A 20,515-nucleotide genomic window follows, 5' to 3' on the forward strand; every position below is an offset into this window, starting at 1 on the left:
ATGTCGGTCGTCTCCTTGCTTGGGGTGAAGATCCAGAACAATCCAGCCAAGTTCACCGACACCTACTCCTTCGAGATCACCTTCGAATGTCTAGATCATCTGCAGAAGGGTATGCAGCGTCCCCATCAACAGCTGGCCTTGCTAACGATACGTTAGACCTTGAATGGAAACTCACATACGTCGGGTCAGCAACGTCCTCAGAACATGACCAGGAACTTGACTCGCTGCTCGTGGGCCCAGTTCCAATGGGCATCAACAAATTCGTCTTCGAGGCCGACCCACCCAACCTATCGAGACTTCCATCCTCAGAACTTCTAGGTGTTACTGTCATCCTGCTCACCTGCTCATATGATGGCCGCGAGTTCGTCAGAGTCGGATACTACGTGAACAACGAATATGACAACGAAGAAATGCAAAATGAGCCACCTGCCAAACCAGTCGTCGAGCGCATCAAGAGAAACATCCTGGCTGAGAAGCCCAGGGTAACACGTTTCGCAATCAAGTGGTAAGTTTTCACTCAGACGACAGAACACGCAGCAGTCTAACACACGAATAGGGACTCTGATGAAACAGCACCGGCCGAATACCCACCTGAGCAGCCCGAAGCCGATACCCTTGATGACGATGGTCAGAACTACGGCGCAGAAGAAGCAGAGATGCAAGCAGCACTCGAGAAGGAGCTCGCAGAGGAAGAAGCCAAGCCAGAAGAGGCAGGTGACCAAGCAATGGCAGGCACAGACGACAAAGACGACGACGCAGTCAGCGAGACAGGCAGTGAGGACCTAGAAGCTGAAAGCAGCGACTCCGAAGATGAAGACGAAGAAGAGGAAGGCGGTGAGGGCGACGAAGATGTCGAAATGGGTGATGGAGATGACAAGACCGCTGCAGACACGAATGGCAGCCATGCTGTGCCCGCTAAGCAGGAGGTCATGGCTCATTAGAGCTCTGAGCATGGAGTCACGGCGTATGAAGATGAATTACGATAATCGCTTACATGATGGAGGAGAACTGGATTGCAACAGAGGTCAAATGTCCTTACTAGCACTGCATGATTGGATACACTGTTTACATCCTGGGCGAGACCTGCTCATGAGATATCAGCAAGCATAGCCTATGCAGCGCATGGCATATAGAAGACCTTGCAATGATATACACACCATTGCACCCAACAGACCGCTAACCTTCGGCACGTTCTTCCAATTTGCAATTTTCCAAGTTCTAATAGCGTCCCTCGGCCCGCTTTCGTGCTTGATGCTCACCGCCACTGCAACGTTCTGACCTCAGGTCCTTACTGACAGCCTGGTGGAAGTCCCATTCAAAACGAAAACCAAGACTCGAAACACAACATGGAGAAACGAAGCCGTCCGAACTCTGAGGCAGCGCTCGACCAAAGACATGGCAAATGCAATCTGTAAACCACATGCATCCTAGGTGTGGTTGCCGAGTCTCATGCCGTGTCACATCTATATGATACCTTCTAATAAATGCCATTCATTCCAGCCACGGCCCAATTGACGTAGACCTGGATTCGTATCCCCGGGCACACCCAAGATTCAAATAGCTACGACGCTCCTCTTCCTGCCGCCTTCGCACCATTCATTATTTACACCACCCCTCCAAATCCCCAATCCAGCCCCCAAACAGTAACACAACCCCAATCACAACCACCGACGCCCAAGTCTTAACATTCAGACGACCATCGACCGGTCCGAGTCGATGCATCCCGATTATCATGAACCCGCCGCCAGCGTTGGGTAGATGTGTGACAAGGTTCAAGAGGTAGGTGTCGTCGCAGAGCCGGGAGGTGTTGTTGGAAAGCATGAGCGGCATCAAGATGAGAAGGATGGCGATGGTGAAGAATATGGTGTTGATGATGAGGTCTTGGGGGTTGCATGATAGTTCGATGGTGCCGAGGTGGTTATAGTGGGTGAGGGGAGACCAGAACCAGGAGTTTTGTGATGGTGGTGGGGGTTTGTTGGGTTCGAGATCGAGGTGATGAATTGCCATCGTGCTAGTTGTTTGGGGTTCTCGCTGAGCAGCTTCTGGTGGTACTGTCTTAGAAGCCATGGTACTTGTCGTGTTCCGTGCTGGAGGGTCAGCGAGAATTCCAAGACCGAGTTGATTAACTGTGCTATTTGACTGGAAGTCTTGCCGAGGAGCCTCGTGTAGTACTGTTTTGGGAATTAGAGTATCTGTATCTCTGTTGTATGAATTGTGTCGAGAGGTTATGCTGTATGTGATGTGTTTAGTGTCCATTGCGTCCGCGGGTGCATGCGCAGTTGAGCCGAGAAGCAGAAAACGATTCGGCAGGCAGGTGACCCCAGTACCGATCTATACATTGGAAAGTGTGCTCAACCGCAACCGGTAAGAAACCTAGAAAAACAACTAGAAGAATTCAGTCAATACCTTCATACCCCCGAATATACAGCGGTGACATTCCTGCCACATTCGATCCTTTGCTCCATGGTAACCTTGCGTCCATCTTTAATTTTCACATTATGTCTCGGCGTGATATGAAATCTGTGCTCTTCTTTCCTGCCTGCTTCGATCTCTGCTGCCATGTCAAGCGGCCTGAGATATAGTGGTGTGGCTACATTGTTCCGTTTCCCTGTTCCAAGCTGGAAGTACTCGTTTCCGCCCCACCAGACTACATCTGCGCCGTAGTTCGTGGTGTCATCGCTGGACTTCTCGTTTGTGTCGAGGAAGGTGATGTTGCTCATTACTGCGGAGGCGTGGGTGCTGCCGGCTGATATTGATGAAAGACGGATGGGTACCACGGTGTTTGCCTTCTCATCGAATTCGAAGAGGCCGCTTAGGCTGGGTATCTTGGTAGGCGTGCCTTGAATATGCGTCCATCTGCCGTTTCCTAGCGCCCCTTTGATGCCCTGGCCGCAGGACCAGGTGTCTGCTGTTATGCGGCCTAGAGTACGAACTTCGGAAGGATCTTCGCCTGGGCCCATGACACGTATTGCGTCGATCGTGAAGAAGCTGTTGAGTCCACCTGCGGCGATGGAGGTGACCTTGGGCGCCTGACTTGTGCCTTGGTATAGTTTTGAGATTGGGAGGAGAGACGGCGTATCTATGTATGGTGCTTCGGAGCTGAAGTCGAACCCTAGCTGACCAGAAGAGTTGTCGCCGAAGGAGAAGACGCGGCCTTCCTTGTCGAGGGCCAATGAGTGGTGGTCACCGGAGGCGATCTTCTTCATCTCGAAACCTTTCAGGGTAGAGATTTCGTGGCATTGGTCGAAAGCGCCTGGTGGACGTGTCGTCCAGGTCAGTCCAGGGACACCGAGCTGACCTCTTGATGGGAAGTCCTCAGACCCTGAGGCTGCGGAGAAAAGACGACCAGTGTTCGTAAGCAGCAGAACATGCTCAAGGCCGCTGCTGATCTGCGAGATCTTTTCCCTCGACTCCAAGCCTTTGGGGTTCATTGTCCTGTAGCTAATGTTCGAAGTGCTGCTCCAGCCTGGTATCCACGAGCTTTCCGATGGCTTGACTCCATTCTCTTGTTCTGTTTTGGAGGCAGGAATTGAGTAGACGGTTCCACTGTTTGACAAACCGATGATGCGATCCTTCGATATAGAGATCTGCTGCAGGTTCTTGCCTTTCAGTGTGACCGTTGGCTCTGTCGTCTCTTCTGAATAGCCTTTGCCCCATTGCACCAGATCTCCATTCTCGAGCACCGCGGCCCCAAACTGCCTGTCAAGCTTTATGTCCCTGAGCAGTACATCGTCGAACCACGGTATTCTTCGCGGAGTTCTGATGAAAGCGTCATTCGAATCTGGGGCAGCCACCTTGCCAGTATTCGAGCCCCAAGCATAGACTCCTGGATTCTCCCAGCTCCTTTTCACCTGTAAATGTTGTGAACTGATCAGATCTCGGTTCTCTTCTTTCGAGGCGCCTTTCTTCTTCTTGCGCTTTTCCAGGGTGGGTTTGGGAAGTCCCTCTTCCTTTGCCGCCTCTGCTTGGGCATCCGTATTGCTCGCAGTGTAGATCAAGGCGACGGATGCAGCGGCGGCTAAGATTGCAGCCGATGGCTTAGTCCATGCTTGGTGTGTCTGCGACTGGCTCCTTCCTTGATGGTAAGGTCGAGTATGTGCTTGGAGTTGCAGACGAGAAGTCGGATTCGTCGTTGGTCGAGCTGCTCGTGTGACGGACCGAGCAGCAGTCGAACAAGCGTTGCGCGATGCCATTCTTGCTGCTTGTCACTTAGTTTTGTCTGAATGACTACAATTCTTGCTTGAGCCGTAGCATAGAAGTCATGATAGATACCCAAGGACTAGACAGCCACTTTCAAGCATATAGAGAAACAGTAATAGCCCGTTCGAAGCCCTAGAATCTGAGTGGTGAGGTCATTCTCCTGTCGCGTTCGGCGCTCTGATCCAAATCCACAGGCTTGCAGATCTTCCGCCCACGGCACATGCGGGAGTTGCACATGCAATAGTATTTCGACCACGAAGCAGTCGCGACCACATTGTGGTTACTGTGTGTGCGGCTCGGTTGGGACTACCGTATAATATGCGCACTGTGCCCCCAGTGGACGCCGTCCAGCATGGCCCCTCCAGGCCACGAAGATGAGCACGACTATGCACAAATACCCGACATTGAGAATGAATTAGACCTGTTACAATTGAACGAAGATGAGATTCTCGAGGCAAGTCTCAATGAGTATCAGCGGTACCTGGATGAGCTGGACGCAGCCAAATCGCACCTCGACCAGCTACTCGCTTCTACAACTGCGACCCTAGACCAGTTGGCAGATATCTCGAAAGCATTTCGATCCGTTGACCAACAAACAAGTGCCTTCCAAGCCAAGTCCGCAAGCATCTTGGAGGAGCAGAGTCAGAATGACAAGTTGGCTACAGATCTTGCAGAAAACCTCAAGTACTATGAACCCCTCGAGCGCATTACCAGGCGGATGAATGCTCCAGGAGCAGGCAATTTTGTGAGAACACAGGATTTCCGGGATATGCTTCTTACGCTGGACGAATGCATAGACTATATGCAGACACATCCGAAGCAGAGAGAGGCTGAATTGTACAGATCGAGGTACAAGCAGCTCCTGACCAGAGCACTGACCTTGGTACGGAACACTTTCATGGCTGGTGCGAGAGACGTGACAGATGAGGTTGGAAAGAGGATATCAGACAAGCAGACGAGCGTCAACGACACGCTGCTCTCCTCCCTTCTGTACGCAAAGTTTCGTGTGGATGCGCCCCTAATGAAGGACCTAGGTCTGGAGGTTCAGAAACGAGCCGTGCCTCCCGCAGATGCAGAGCCTGGAACAGAAGGCGAGTATCAGAGTCTCATGAACGAGCTGCATCAAGCGTTTGCGGCATGCAGGATTCGGCTCGTGCTGCCCATTGTCCAACAGAAAGTGTCAGAGATCGCCACAACCCCGACCTCGAAAGATCTTGTCGCGTTTGCGAGGTCGAGCATTACATATGTCCGTGGGGTATGCTTGGATGAGTTTGAGCTGTGGGAAGAGTGGTTTCATGGCCAGCGTGGTGTCTACGACTTACTCGAGACCCTGTGTGAACCCCTGTTTGACCAGTTGCGGCCAAGAATCATTCACGAAACAAAGCTGTCCAAGTTATGCTCCTTGGTCACACTATTGCAGACACGGTATCTGAGCTCAGACGATGAAGACGAGGCCCCCGACCCGACCCAGCTTGATTTTGCTAGTCTCATACAACCAGCAGTAGAGGACGCACAAACACGCCTGGTCTTCAGAACGTTGGCTCTTCTCAGAGACGAGATCGAGTACTACAAACCCTCACCCGAAGACTTGGACTACCCACGCCGAGTCTCAGAAGCGCCAACTCCGAAATCAGCAGCCCCCTTATCTGGTCGCAAGACCTCAAATATAGCAGCAGCGACTGAGGATGATTCAGGCGACGAAGGCGCACCCAACCCATGGTCTCGCAACCGCACTCTCGATCTATGCTATCCAACACTACCAAGAGCGATTCACCTCCTCTCACGGATATATCGCCTCGTCAACTCCTCCGTCTTCGACGACTTGGCACATCAAATCGTGCACTCTACCACGCATTCTCTGGTCAACGCATCGAACCAAATATCGGCGAAGTCGTCGCCAGTCGACGCACAACTATTCCTGCTTCGCCACCTACTCCTTCTGAAATCCCAAATTGTGGCCTTCGACATCGAGTATGTCAGTCCAGACGTCCAGTTCGATTTCTCCGGCATGACGAGCACATTCTACGAGCTTCGCGATCGAGGCGGTCTATTCAACCCGCGGTCGTGGGTACATCTGTTCAGCAGTGGTGGCCTGATACCACGCGTGGTTGAGAACATGCTTGATGCTAAAGTCGAGCTTGATGGGCAGCTACGTACAGTCATCAATGACTTTACTGCTGGTTTCGCGAAGACGATGGCGTCGGACCTGAGATCCGGTGCAAAAGCTGAGGATGCAACTGCAGCTGTGCGGGAGAAGGTACAGAAGGAGGTTCCCATCCTGCGTGCCAAACTGGAACAGTATCTTGATGATCTACGCACACGAGAGACGCTGGTGGCGGCCGTCGAAGATCAGGTTGTACAGGCTTATGAAGCATTCTTTGAGGAATATGCAGGTAAGGCTACTGCTGGTGGGAAGGGAAAGCCAAATGGGACAGCGACTGGTAAAGCGAAGATTTCGAGAAAAGGTAAGGGTGCAGCTGATGATGTGTGGGATGCTGACACCTTTGCTGAGTGGAGCGAGAGTGTGTTTAATGTTCTGCTGCCGCAGAGTCATGATGAGGATGCTAGTCCTGATACGAGGAGTTTGAGTAGAAGTGGAAGTTCTTGACAATAAATTGCTTCGACTTCCTGTTTTAATGTCATCCTTGTACTGAGGACGTTGACCTCAGCTGTAGCCTACCAAGATTCAGGCTTCCCACTAACCCTCAATTCCGTTTCTGTGAGCGGCATCTACAAGACTGTCGTTGTCTCGCTTGCTGCGTACGCTCTATCTTGTTCCTCGGGCTCTTTCTCTCGGATTTCCAGCTCTTTCCTGAAGAGATGCACTCCTGCCACACCCAAGCCATCGTGTCATTGCATGGTCGCCGGTGAACTGTGACCGCAAGCCTAATAGCAGGCGTCGGAAGGTCTTGGGTCCCCCTTCAGCGAAACCGGAGACGGTGTGCAACGCGATAATGAAACCGACGTGTTCCTCGATTGCCATCTGGCGTTATAGGCAGCTTCGAGCATGCCGCGAGGTCGTCGACCAAGGGATACGAGAATGGTTTGGTGAAATGCACAAGGCGTGAGCAGTCAATGAAATATTCTCAGCCAACATGTGCTTTCAAATTGACCTTCCCCCTCCCCTGTCCTCCCTGAAGCTTCTTGGCCTTTTCAATCCAGGTTCGTGCTGAAGCTTCTACACCACCCGTACTAACACACTCCCGCACAAGTAAATCCCGTATCTTCTGCTCCACCTCGCCAGCATGATCCTCCAGCGCCAGCCAATTCACACCATTCTTCAGTTCATGCTCCCCATTCTCAAACTCCATAACCCTCCTCCTATTTCCAACAACGCCAATATTCCTCGTACTCGGTATCCGCATCAACGTAAGCTCAACATCAATACCCAACTCCTGCGCCAACGCCGCAGTCATTCTCGTCAAACACGCATACATCGACTTATCATCACCATGGACGCTCGCTTTCTGTTTCGCGGCACGCATAGCCTTGAGGTCGCCCGTTGCAGATTGCGCTTCTTCCTCTTCTACACCGTCCTCGCCGGCACTACTCGTGCGAGCACTTGTATCTCTTACCGACTCTGCAACCTCCTTCAACGTATACCGCTTCCTCCCCCCATCAAGCCCATGACTACAACATGGAATCGCCAAAAACGGCAACGACCCCTCCCCACCCGACAACGCAGCCAAAATCGGCGTCCAACACGTCAATTCATCCGCATGATTCGAGACGATGAACGTCCCCCGTTCGAAGACCCCATCGTGTACATCCACCCCATCAACCTCTCCAACCCCAATAGCATCCAAAAACGGCCTTGGGACACACACCCTCTCCTGTAAACACCCCTCCATCTCCTCCCCAAAAAGCACATCCCACGTCCTCCGTCTCCGCGCATCAAACCCCCAGCCCCTCCAGCCCTCCTTTCGCAGGATGTAAACGAGCACACCATTCCCACATGCTATATCGACGAAGCCCGCAATCTCATTGAACCTGACTTTAGAACCGTACATCCCGCCCCACAACTCAATTAGGAACGCCGCGATACTCAGATCCTCGAAGACGTGCTTGCTGGGCTCAGTCTTCTCGATCCAGTGGGAGATTAGGGAGGCGGCGTAGCGTTGTTTGAGAAGGGTGTAGGTGTTTTGGACGGTGTGTTGGGGGAGGATTGTGTCTTTTAGGGTGGAGGGGGTTAGGGGGTGGGTTGATATGTCGCTTGGAGTGCTGGTGGTATTGGCGCCGTTGAGGTGGGGTGGGGTGGGGTGTTGGTGGCTTTTCGAGGGGAGTTTGAGGAGACGGATTATGGTTTTGAGGAGGGATTGGAATGTTCGGGTTAGGCGGTCGGGGAGGGGAATGGGTGTGTCTGGGAAGGGGAGGTAGTGTATTGAGAGGGTTGCGGTGATGGTGCTCGAGGGAGGAGTGATACTGCTGTAGAGATAGGCTAGGCCACGGACTTTGGGGTGGTACCATGGCATGGCGTCTGAGGAGGTGCAGTGGGGGATGTAGACGACTAGTGCGTCTTTCTGAGTGCTGCTGGTTTCTGATGTGTTGCTGTAATAGATGAAACATGATTGCTCAAGTGGCTTGTCGAGTTGAGGTTTTCGTGGGATGAGGCGTCGCACAATGGTTCTGTGAAGGTCGAAGCCCTCGAATTGAGGTGGAACGGCTTGTTCGGCAGTAGCAACGTCGTCGACGACACCGGCAGGCGCATCTGACTTGACATTGCGCGAGATACACTGACTTCTTGCCTCCTTTTCCGCCAACGTCTCGAGCTTGCCTGAAGTATCTCGCAGGATATCAGCTCGAAAGAGGTGCGTAGAGTTCAGCTGAACTTGTTCGAGGAGCAGGTTGGAGACTTCAAGGAATTGAGTCAAAGGCGCCTTGACCTCGCTTTGTGAGCACGCAATTTGCCATGGTGCGCCATCTGAAGCGGTTAATGAGTGAGAGGGTGTAAGAACGTTCTCTGTCTCGGACATCTTCGTAATCGCTGCGGTGCTGTAAGATGTCTACCGCCTGTTTCGAAAAATAATCCCTCGCAGATAAAGCGGTATATGGACCAAGGTGCACTGCTTATGACGGAGGGAGCATGAATCAACTCGCATAGACCTGGTGAGTGGGCGGGAGACTCGATATCAAAGTTGTAACAAATCGTCAGCTCGAGGCTCATGTGAAAGAGCTCTTAAGCCTCATATCACCGGACCTCGCACCATTCCTGTCTATGTTCTCGTGTAAGTTATCACTCAACATAGACTTCAGAACCAGACCGAGCATGGCTCCCGTGGTCCTCTTGCTGTCCTGGTAATTTCTTGTCAAGTCACGGTTCGTACCTGATTGTGCCTGGCACGAGATAGACAGAAGCTTAAACTAGCGCAGATTATTCTCTGGAGGACGGTAACCTACCACTGAAAAGCACTCAGACCTTCTAGGTAAAGGATCAAAAAAACATTCAAAAACAACTTCGCCCGCGGAGAGGCTCGAACTCTCAACCTTGAGATGCCTAGAATTGCTCTAAAAGTCTCACGCGCTGACCAATTGTGCCACGCGGGCAGCAGAGCTCTTGTGAACTCGTGGCGGTCTGTGTGCCCTTTATGGGCCAAGATTTTGGCAGTAAAAAATATGAATATCGGAATGACCACGGCTTGACGGACATGAATCATCGGTCGGTCTTTGCTCACTGCTGATTGTGCCCTTGGAGAAAATAGAAGTCATCATCAGGCAGCATAAAACCGGGTCCAGCAGATTTTCGTAGCAGTTTCGCGATCCTTTTGAAGCACTCCGTGGGGCTCGAAGGTAGATGAACAAGTCCCAATCATGCGAACCTTCTATAGTCTGCGGGAAACAAGCATCTTCCCTACAGCAAGACTGCCGAGTAGATAGCAGGGACGTTGCGGGTGGTAGACAGTGACAAATATCATGGCACGAATCTCAAAGCAGATTTAAAGGAGACAACCCCTTAAGCTGAAACACGTGCTCCGGAAAGAGGCTTCTCCAATTTTGTTCTCGGGAGCACGTCTGGTATCGCGTCTGCGACCAGTCGGCATCTTTGAGTATCTGCGACATGCTCGAAAAAGCAGCAAGTTGCCAGTCATACTCAGCATGGAGGTATGTCACCTTTCGACGGCTGCTCGAGGATGCTCAGAGTGTGTCAGGGACACATCTGCCATTTCTACACCCGAAGACACTTCACGAGCCCCGGCGCCGGCAACCCAGCTCGGAACGACATTATCATGCCTCGTCTGCAAGATCCAATGGAGCTCAAGGAGTCCCTGAGGGTAAAGAAGAACCTGCACATGTAGAACCTGAGGAGGGCAGCTATGGACAGACAGCTTCGAAGCCACAGCACAACCTGGCGCGAAAAGTAATAGCTCAAAAACGCCTCATCCGCCTCATCAGCAAACCCAATGGGTCTCACGAAGGGAGGGTTTCCACCGCAGGCAGGTCTCGAGGGCCGCGCGACTTACGGTCTCTGGCGCAGTCGCTGGATGAGATGTCAACACAATTGAAGGAGAGGTCTCAGCTGCGGTCGAAAAAAAGCGAAGATAATGCTGCAGCGCAACCGCAGCCTGACAACTGGATAGACTTGCCGTTGTCGCCGGTCGAAAAGCGTGCGCGCAGGGTTACGCGCAAACGTCAGCCGACGGCCGCTGAAAGGGAGAAGTTGGCGAACAATCCGTGGGCTGCAATGCTAGCTGGATCCATGCGCCTCGATGCAGCATCCAGAACCCGACTTCCAGCTGCATTATTATTGGATCTCAGCCCTGTGGTCAATCCCGTGGACAAGGAAACCTATATGACCCCGGCTGAGCTTGCAGATCTGGAAGCTTTTGACCGAGAGCTAAAGAGAGGGCGCAAAAGCATCACCCCAGGAGAGAAGATTCGCATTCTGCCATATCGTGTAATGTTGGAAGAGCTCACAGACACGTTCATAAGAGCCCAGACTACACGATCGAAGAAAGGAAACATAGTTAAACGACTCTTCCCTGGGCGGTGGCTAGAGAGAGCGCAGAAAATAAGAGCCTACCAGACCGCTTCGAAGGAATATTGGAATCTGCGAGAAAAGCAAGGCGAGACTAACGACGATGTGTTTGGGAGACCGGAACAGCCTTTCGACACGTCAAAGCTTCAGTGGCAGCCGGACCTCGTCGGAAGAACCTCGAATATAATGCGCCAGAGGGTCTTGTTAGCGTTTGACGATATATTTCGAAAGCAGGATCAATTGGTTGATAAACAGCGGAAGTTGTTTTACACGTTTGAATGGTCAGATCTAGGCCTTGTGCTACCTACCAACGATCCTGCGCGGAAGGAAGCCATTACCAGGGAGTTCTGGAACGATATGGGGGACATAGAATCAGCACATGCTTTAACAGGTACAGCAGAGCGGCAAGGGAACCAAAACGATCCACGTCCGCCTATCGCCGTTCAACCATCAGAAATCGAGCAAGAGCCAGCCGATAGGCAGTATAGACAAGAAGAGACACAGCAGGGTATATCTAAGCCTGACAAGGACGACCCTCGTGTCTGGGTACCAGGCAGTATCGCTCTCCACCTCGGCACGCCCGAAACGGCTCTTACCGCTCTACCCTACTTGAATACATCCTCTACTTTCTCCTCGGATGCTGTTGATATGAGCCAATCCGAACTCGAGCATAGCAAGTACATCCCGCCCATGATCACACTTGAAGGGACCTACCGTCTACCCCTCTTCAATCTACCAGCACTGCTAGGTCCCAATTTCGATACTATTCTTAGCAGAATTCTTCATCGTCACCAGCAACACATACACATAGCCGACGTGAACCCGGCCAATCTCAACCATGTCATCGTCATCAAATCAGTCTCTCCAGGCAGTCGTCCGCTCGCACACGAGCTCTGGCAGTTATGGCGTTACCTCGGCGGGCGCGACTGTCTGTTTGATGCTGCCAAAGCTCCTAGGGACCAGCTGAGGAAGGTAGTGCAGGGCAAACCTCGGCTGCCGGGCGGTCTTTCTGACAGGGGTTGGCAACACATTCATGGATTACTTGGGCTGAAGCATGATAAGAAGGAGCGGACCGACGGTGAAGGTGTAACAGTAGGTCAAGATGCAGCAGGCTGAATGGTGGCAACGGGCGTCTTCGTTGAAGGACGTTGTTGCACTGTAATTACATCAGGCAAATCGCAGACTCGATGTTCATTAATCGAGTACCCCAGATGTGCCGGCGAATACGCCAACATAGAATAATTATGCGCATTTTCGGACACAAACAGCGACGGGCATTGACACCAACCATGTTCAAGCTAATGTCCAACGTCTGACGATGGAGATCTATCTCGACAAAGGTCAAGATCCGCGTCAAACAATGTCTTCGATACGTTCGACTACGCCTCTGGCAAAAGAACGAGACGGCCTACAGCGAGGACAGAAGAGAAACCTGCAAAAGCCCACGACCGGAGACCGTGAATTGCTCATACACCGAGAACGGAAACTCCAGGAACCGGAGATAATTTACAAGGCAAGGCTATGTTTCAGGATAGAAAGTGACCGGCTCTATGCCGCACCAAACACACGATCTACACGAAAGGCTACATAAAGATAGAGGCGCCAGCTGATGAATGAAGATGCGGCAGCTTACATAGCAGCTTGCGGATCGTGATCCTAGACGATCTGTAGCACGAGTTATATGGTCTTGGACACTTTATCTTGTCTATCGGCCGTGATGAATTGTCTTCCAGTTACTGTGGCCCTCATCTCACCCACAGCACAGATTCTTTACGTTCTTCTCTGAGGGAAGGCCTGACTGAGATTGTGAGGGGGAACGAGGGTAGCGCACCGCTTGTGGTATTAGGTCATGCGTTAGACTGAAGGGTGAGGAAGTGACGGGTGGGAGATCGAAGCTGACAGATGATGTCTGCAGGACGGTCTGAATGGGTCGTCGCGGGATGTGGCGTACTAGTATCTCGACCTAAGTCAGATGGACGGACAGGACGGAGATGCAGAACGTCGGCATGCTACAGTACAGGTCTCCTAAGTGCCCCGTGGATCACGAGTGCAAGGTTGTGATAGTTCGGTCTGGTGAAGACAGAATGTCCTTCGTGAAGCACGCGCATAGTGGCTACTGAGGTAGATGGAAATACTTCGTATCTCTATTCATGTCTATCACATGCCTTTCATGATCAATCGCTTGCTTGCTTGTATCTTGAAGATTGCCCGACCTTCGCTCAACCTGCTACTAATTCGCTCAAATGCTGCATGTACCCAGTGCCCTGTATCTAGACCACATTGTTCTTTGGCGCAGCAGTCGCGGGTCCCTCAGCAGTAACATATGCCTTCGTCATACCACCATCGACCACGAAGTCAGCCGCATTGACGAAGGAGCTCTCGTCGCTAGCCAGGAACACCACAGCATTTGCCTGCTCGATAGCCTCGCCGAATCGACCCATGGGGAAGTGTACCTCTCGCCTATATCGCTTCTGCACATCATCTCCAAGCCAGTCCTGCAGCATGGGTGTGTTGAGCGGACCAGGACAAAGAGAGTTGAATCTGATGTTCTCACGTGCGTGAACCATGGCAAGTTCTCGTGTCAGTGCCAATACAGCACCCTTGCTAGCTGTGTAAGCGAGTTGAGGAGTTGCAGCGCCCACCAATGCGACCATAGAAGCAGTGTTGATGATACTGCCCTTGGTCTTCTTGTGCCGTCTCATGGAAAGTACAGCGTGCTTGCATCCGAACCAGACACCCTTGACGTTGATAGCTTGAGTCAGATCCCAGATCTTCTCGGATGTGGAGATTGCGTCGTCGTCCTCGGAGTGCATGATGCCGGCATTGTTGAACATGATGTCGATTCCGCCTGCTAAGTCGAGGCTCTCGATGCAGTTTTTGATGTCGGCTTCCTTTGAGACGTCGCACTTCATGGTCTTGATGAATTGTTTGGAAGTTTTGGCTTCTGGGCAGAGCTCGTAGACTTTTGAGAGTGCTTTTTCGAGGGCTGGCTCACTGATGTCGAGCATGAGGACGCTAGCGTTCTCGCGGACGAAGAGGATGGTGGTTTCGAGGCCGATGCCGCCGGCAGCGCCGGTGATGGCGGCGACTTTGTTGGCGAGGCGGTTGACCATGTTGGCGGTGTGAGCTGGTTGTCCTTGAATACTCTGGTTTTGGCTGTCTCACGAAAGGATGTTTGACCTAGTGGTCCTGGAGTGACTTGGTTTCGTGCTGTCTTACAGAAGGGTTGTGACTGTAGTGAAGACCGATAACGGCGGTGAGTCAAGATCCGTTCGCGGCGAAAGGCGCTTTGACCAGATCTACTTGTTAGCTGAGATCAATGTGAGTCCGTTCTGTTGAAGAACTAGTTGTCAGTGAAGTCAGCAATCTTGATTTAAAGATCAATTGAGGCTTGTGGCAATCACCGCTCTCGTCAGAGTATGTCTGGCAAGAACGACCCAGGGAATTTCGGAAATCATCATCACGGGATGCTTATCGTGGATCACTGCACGTTGATAATGATGCAAAGGCCGATTTTGCGCCTCCCGATGACTAAGAAGAATTTTGGTTGCTTCAATCATGTTCAACAATGACTAAAAGCTTTCTTTGCAATGGAACTGAGAAGGGTACATGCTGATGAGCAGGAAAGACTGAAGTTTCGAGAAATGCTCCCTGCTCGAGGCTGACATAAATACATATGCTGTGCTCCCCTTCTTGCCGTGCCCATACGTCAGATCATCTTTCCGAGGCAGTCACATCATGCAACTAAATAGTCCTCCCACAGCACTAATCCACCATCTGGTTATGCCTAGACCCAGCTTCCGGTTCTCTTTCCAATCGTATCTTACAAGTCCTCGCAAGTCTGAACCCAATACCTGATTCCGAAAGCTGGGCTACGTACACCAGAAGGATGGATTTTCAGGCACAGGTACCGACTGCGGCAACGTGGTGTTAGCGGGGCAAGGGAGCTCCAGGCCTTGTCGACCTTGTCGATAAGCGTCTGTCGATAACGCTACTCTAGCTGCATGTCAAGACGTTGACTGGTGTGACCTGTTGCCTTTTTTAACTGAGCTGTTGTTTTCTCCTCGAATTACCTCCCGTTGCAGTATTCTCGGCCGGACTCACAAGCATGCAGAATATACTGGCTTCGGGGAATCAACATGAGGAGAAGAAAGACATTGAGCCGCAGAATCTGACATTGGAGAACGTTGAGACTGCGCTAGCTAACGATACCAAGGTCAAGCTCGCTGGATTGGATGTCGATGGTGAGCTCGATGCAGCTATGGCACATTCAGCCCTCTGACTTAGCTAGGCATCCTACGCGGCAAGCTCATCTCGAAAAAGAAGTTCTTCTCCGTTGTCAAAGATGGCTTCGGTTTCTGCTCGGTCATCTTTGGCTGGGATATGCACGACATGACCTATTTCCGCGAGCTTAAGATCAGCAATGCAGAAAATGGATACAGAGATCTGATAGCGAAGATCGATCTCAGCAGCTATAGGAGAATACCTTGGGAAAACAACGTGCCTTTCTTCCTCGTCCAATTCCTCGATCCAGATACCCACGAGCCGGTATGTGCCTGTCCGAGAAGTTTGTTGAGGACTGCTGTTGGGAAGCTGCACAAAGCAGGGTATGATGCGATGGCAGGAGCAGAGTACGAGTTCTATACCTTCAGAGCGCCCAGAGATCCGACGTTACAGGGTGAAGGGCAGACGTCAGCTACAACCATGCCATATCTGCTACAGAATGCGACACATACCCTACCGCATCTCACGCAAGGCATGTTCGGCTACTCTCTGACAGATCCTGTACATAATCAAGATTGGTTCTACAAGATTTTTGAGGCGTGTGAGCAGTTCAGATGCAACATTGAGGGTTGGCATACAGAGTCTGGACCAGGTGTCTTCGAGGCCGCACTGGAGTTCGGACAGGTCAACGAAATGGCAGATCGAAGCAGTTTGTTTAAGTACGTGGTAAAGTCGATCGGCACAAAATACGGCATTACACCGTGCTTCATGGCTAAGCCGAAAGAAGGGCTACCAGGAAACAGCGGGCATATGCATTGCTCCATTGTCGATAAATCAGGGAAGAACCTGTTCTACAGAGGAGAGAAGGATCCAAATCCACCGTTCAAAGACCTCGAATATCTTAGCGACATGGGTCGACAATTTCTGGCTGGATTATTGGATGGCTTCTCGGATGTCATGCCGATCATTGCACCTACCGTTAATTCATACAAACGGCTGGTCGAGAACTTCTGGGCACCGGTAACGGTATCATGGGGTCTTGAGCACAGGGCAGCATCGATCAGACTAATTGCGCCACCAACAGCTTCGGCGAAGGCAACGAGGTTCGAGATCAGGACATGTGGCGCTGACGCCAACCCTTCGCTCGTGCTTGCGACAATTGTGGCATTGGGCTGGCGTGGTGTAGAGAAGAAGTTGGAGCTCAAGCTACCACCACTAGGTAAGGGGCAAGAGGTCGGCAGCAAGGAAGACAAGGGTGAGCGGCTACCGAAGAGCTTGAGGGAGGCGACAACGAAGTTCATGGCCAAGGATAGTGTGGCTCGTGAGATATTCGGGGATGACTTTGTCGAGCACTTTGGTGGCACAAGAGAGCATGAATTGCGATTGTGGGATGAGGCTGTCACAGATTGGGAGGTCAAACGATATATCGAGACTGTTTGAGCTGTTAGCAGAAATGATACCCATTCATCGTGCGGAAACTGCTTATTTGTAGGTGTCCTGGGTCTGTACGGTTAGCGACCTTGGTCCGTGTTAAGGTGGCAGTGGATATTGTTCTTGCTATCGAATTTGGTAAGCAATACCACTGTGCAGCATCATCCTTGCTTGACGAGGGTATATCCTGCTCAAGGCGTTCAGGCCATCACCTGCAGTCTACCAACGAACTCGCCTGATGCAGGCATCTTTACGTGGATAGGACGAAAATCGACTCAAAAGTGCCGAGATCATCGCCGTTCTTCGAGATACAAGCGTGTCTGACAATTCAGGCCTGTCTTTTGAAAGCCTAACCTGGTAAGCGAGTAGAATCACGATATGTGATACCAGCCACTTGTATCGCTTTGCTGGAGATCAAGCAACTCATAGGCGGCAAGTACGATACGTCGGAGGGGCGCCTGCCCAAATTAGGTACACTTGCTTCGAAGCCCGCCTCAGGTCGCTCTTTCACTTGACTTGAATCACTTTACGAGTTATACTTGTACTGTCTCTTCGACGCGTCTTCTGCTCTTTACGTCCTGTGCAACACTAACAACCACGTTACATGATGGGGAGAACCACCGACCAAGACGTGCACAGCGCGTACGTTGAGTATCGAGCATCACGTAAGTCCAGTACCGTATTGTCCGTATCATACTGAAAGCAGAGCTAATACCACTTCTCCACAGCCGATGACAAGTGCTTGTCTGTTCAATGTATATACTGTCATGAGACACGAGCCAAAAATACATCGAGGCAGAAGGAACATCTCCTTAAGTGTCCCGGACTTCGCAATCATCCTTCCTCTCAAGCACAACAGAGCCCCTCGCAGCCCACCAGTGCACAACGTCCACCCTCATCGTCAGACGCAGGCGATGTCTCTGGATATGGCCCTGCCTTCTCTCTCGAGGGCGCAGCAAGTGCCCTCAATGGAGCTACAGCCGTCCTGAACGGTACGCCGCTATCCAACAGACCATCTCTACCTCCAGTCAACACCAATGGGACTTCCGCAACTCCCCAACCGCGGCCCCCGCTGGGAGGAATGCCCAAACCAAAATCGACACCCAAACAGACCCCAGGAACAAACATACCCGCCCCTCCACTAGAAGACGTCCACAGCGCATTCGTAGAGGTAAACTAACCCCCGTCTCCTCCCTCACCCAAACCACATACTAACACCCATTCTAGTTCCGCGCCAACGAAGCCGACAAATGCCTCTCCGTCCAATGCATCTACTGCAACCAGATCCGCGCCAAAAACACCTCCCGCCAACGCCAACACCTCCTTGAATGCCCCACCTACCTAAACGTAATGAAAGACTCAATCCCCGCCAACAACCTCCTCCACCGCTTCGACGAAGGCGACATAGCCCGCAGTCTCTCCCTCCCCACCCCCACCCTCGACCTCGACTTCCGCATGAGCATAAAGCTCAACCCCAAGGTCAACGTCGGCAACAGCGCGGGCTCCAACGGCGGCACCCGGAACTGGATATCGTTTATTGGGGGACAGTGGGCTGGGAGATGGGGGAAGGGGATAGTTATTCCCGGCGGACAAGATACGCAGACGACACATAAGGACTTTACAACGAGTAGTAGTAGTCAGTTTTTGATACAGACGAATGATGATCCGCCGGCGATGATTATTGTGAGGGGGAGGGGATGGCTTACGGGGCCGAGGGATGTGATGGAGAAGGTGCATAATGAGCCGGAGGAGGCGGATACTGTGCCGGCCAGCTCTTATAAGTATCGGGTTACGATTGAGCTTGAGACGGGGGATGAGAGGTATGGGTTTTTGAGTACGGGGATTTGGTTGGGGAGTGGGAGTCGGAGGGCGAATGAGGTTGTGCTTGATGCTTATAGGGTTTCGTGAGAGGGGAGGGTGGGTGTTGTAGGAATATTCGATTTGTATGAGCGACGGATGGTTTTGGGATGTATTATATTACTTGCGTAGCGAGACAGCATTCTGTGACGGTTGGACGAGCATTATATTATGGACAGACAGCCTGGATTATGACATGAAATAATTGAGCTCGAATTCATACTTCTTGAAGCATACACCTCTAGGTCTTGCCTGGGTTTCTTTGAACGGAATGAAACCCATCCTTACCATGTCATTGACCACATAAGGACGAACGTTCATGACAAGAATATTACCTGATACGTACGGAGACAGTAGCCTAGACCGGACAGAGCTGGAGCTTAACCTCATTCGAGTATAGGAGCGCAAGGCGTTCCAGACTCGGAAGCATGAGAAGTACGATCGTCAAATCTCTATCTACTGACGGTTCCTCCATCTCTAAATTGCATTGAACATCTTGATTCGCATGCTCACGATTGGCTCTCATGTCTGTGTTTGAGTGAGTAATGGACACTGCGCGGAGTGGGGGATGACCGCTGACACTTTCACGTTACCGCCCTTTCTCTCTGTCTATCCATGCTGTATATCCATGCTGTCCGTCTAGACTGTCCAATTCGATGGTCAGGACATACCGTCTGGCTGGCACCTTCCGTCCTCGCGTTTACTAGCATAAGCGCGTTGAATCTGTCGTGTAGAATGACACATGTATACAGACCTGCGTCGGAATCCTCTGTATTTGGGTTCACTGTGTCGACAACTGCTACCGTAGACGCCGATCGTGGTTGACGCCTGGCGTTGGCGTTGGTGCTCTGAGCTGAGTGACCGACCAACTGTTTCAAGGTGCTTGGTGGGTACATGGTATTGTCTTGGATGGCTTGCAGATGTTCTGAATGATTGAGTGCATCGATACTTGATTGGATGAACGGATAGATGTGTAGGTAGGAGGGTATAGTTGGCCGCATCGCGCGGCAGAGCAAAGCTTTCCGTTGCTGGGGTTGCTGTGTGTTGGTGCTCAGGGCAGGATAGGCTTGAGATGGATTGGGCTGAACAAGATGACATAAGATGAACGCGGCGATGTGGGGCAAGGTGTGTCGGATCCTGTACAGTGGATGGAACTTAGCGGAGGAGTAGAAGTCAGGGTGGTGGGAGCTAGCTGTGTGGTGAACAAATGAATAAGTTTGGTACGATGGGTGAGTGGGTAAGAATTGCTTGCTGATGTTGAACAAGTGCCCTTCTGTCATACGTACATGACATGACATGGCAGACTGAGTAATCGACAGACGGAAGACACTGATAGACACAGACAGGCCAAGAGTAGTTCCGAGAGAGCAAAGCTATCTCTGCTCCTGCTGTACTATAGCACCACACGATCGCCCCTACTGGGAGATCGATCAACCACCCGCATTCCGTAAGTCCTTGTCGTTCCTGTCCATGCGGTTACCTCTGAAGAATCTTGAGCTGTGCTGGTGGATGGTCTTCGCCCGTTTCAGTTGGCCGGCGCTGGGTGAGTGCTGCGATGTGTCGCTTGCTCGGTGTCGTGGTTCTCGATCAGATTCGATCACTCCGAGCAAGTCCTCCATGCAAAGGACGAGTGCGTACGGGATATTCGAAGTAGCAGTTCTGCCGTGCGATGGGGGTAGTAGTGAATCAATCAGTTCGTTCATTTCCATGATACAAGCTGTCTGTCCGATTTGCTCGTGGTATACCCAGTGCAAACGGGCAAAGCTCATTTAGCGACGACGTGGTCACGTGTGTGCGCACTCAGACAGTGGTGGTGGTGGCGTCGGCAGG

General features: G+C 51.7%; 8 protein-coding genes and 1 non-coding gene across 9 annotated transcripts; 5 read left to right on the forward strand and 4 right to left on the reverse strand.

Moving 5' to 3' along the window:
• On the forward strand, positions 1-941 carry ASF1 (Histone chaperone asf1; the record flags this gene model as incomplete). Its single annotated transcript, XM_064870570.1, has 3 exons — positions 1-109; positions 157-505; positions 557-941. 3 exons carry the CDS (start codon positions 1-3, stop codon positions 939-941), a joined length of 843 nt encoding a protein of 280 aa, XP_064733023.1.
• A 1,467-nt stretch (positions 942-2,408) lies between these two features.
• On the reverse strand, positions 2,409-4,193 carry PMZ80_002136 (uncharacterized protein; the record flags this gene model as incomplete). The annotated part of the gene is made up of 1 exon (XM_064870571.1): positions 2,409-4,193. The coding sequence occupies one exon, from the start codon at positions 4,191-4,193 to the stop codon at positions 2,409-2,411; it is 1,785 nt and encodes a 594-aa protein (XP_064733024.1).
• A 359-nt stretch (positions 4,194-4,552) lies between these two features.
• On the forward strand, positions 4,553-6,808 carry COG3 (Golgi transport complex subunit 3; the record flags this gene model as incomplete). The annotated part of the gene is made up of 1 exon (XM_064870572.1): positions 4,553-6,808. The coding sequence occupies one exon, from the start codon at positions 4,553-4,555 to the stop codon at positions 6,806-6,808; it is 2,256 nt and encodes a 751-aa protein (XP_064733025.1).
• A 478-nt stretch (positions 6,809-7,286) lies between these two features.
• TRM44 (tRNA(Ser) Um(44) 2'-O-methyltransferase) lies at positions 7,287-9,173 on the reverse strand (the record flags this gene model as incomplete). Its single annotated transcript, XM_064870573.1, has 1 exon — positions 7,287-9,173. The coding sequence occupies one exon, from the start codon at positions 9,171-9,173 to the stop codon at positions 7,287-7,289; it is 1,887 nt and encodes a 628-aa protein (XP_064733026.1).
• Positions 9,174-9,656: 483 nt separating this feature from the next.
• On the reverse strand, positions 9,657-9,744 carry PMZ80_002139. Its single transcript has one exon. It is a non-coding gene; the product is annotated as a tRNA-Lys (tRNA).
• Positions 9,745-10,255: 511 nt separating this feature from the next.
• PMZ80_002140 (uncharacterized protein) lies at positions 10,256-12,289 on the forward strand (the record flags this gene model as incomplete). The annotated part of the gene is made up of 1 exon (XM_064870574.1): positions 10,256-12,289. One exon carries the CDS (start codon positions 10,256-10,258, stop codon positions 12,287-12,289), a length of 2,034 nt encoding a protein of 677 aa, XP_064733027.1.
• A 1,154-nt stretch (positions 12,290-13,443) lies between these two features.
• PMZ80_002141 (uncharacterized protein) lies at positions 13,444-14,286 on the reverse strand (the record flags this gene model as incomplete). The annotated part of the gene is made up of 1 exon (XM_064870575.1): positions 13,444-14,286. One exon carries the CDS (start codon positions 14,284-14,286, stop codon positions 13,444-13,446), a length of 843 nt encoding a protein of 280 aa, XP_064733028.1.
• A 995-nt stretch (positions 14,287-15,281) lies between these two features.
• PMZ80_002142 (uncharacterized protein) lies at positions 15,282-16,837 on the forward strand (the record flags this gene model as incomplete). The annotated part of the gene is made up of 2 exons (XM_064870576.1): positions 15,282-15,417; positions 15,465-16,837. 2 exons carry the CDS (start codon positions 15,282-15,284, stop codon positions 16,835-16,837), a joined length of 1,509 nt encoding a protein of 502 aa, XP_064733029.1.
• A 598-nt stretch (positions 16,838-17,435) lies between these two features.
• Positions 17,436-18,736, forward strand: PMZ80_002143 (uncharacterized protein; the record flags this gene model as incomplete). Its single annotated transcript, XM_064870577.1, has 4 exons — positions 17,436-17,493; positions 17,557-17,572; positions 17,624-17,999; positions 18,056-18,736. 4 exons carry the CDS (start codon positions 17,436-17,438, stop codon positions 18,734-18,736), a joined length of 1,131 nt encoding a protein of 376 aa, XP_064733030.1.
• Between the last annotated feature and the right edge of the window lie 1,779 nt (positions 18,737-20,515).

This window comes from Knufia obscura, assembly GCF_036327395.1.
Source record: "Knufia obscura strain CCFEE 5817 isolate CBS 148926 chromosome Unknown scaffold_2, whole genome shotgun sequence".
Lineage (NCBI taxonomy): Eukaryota > Fungi > Ascomycota > Eurotiomycetes > Chaetothyriales > Trichomeriaceae > Knufia > Knufia obscura.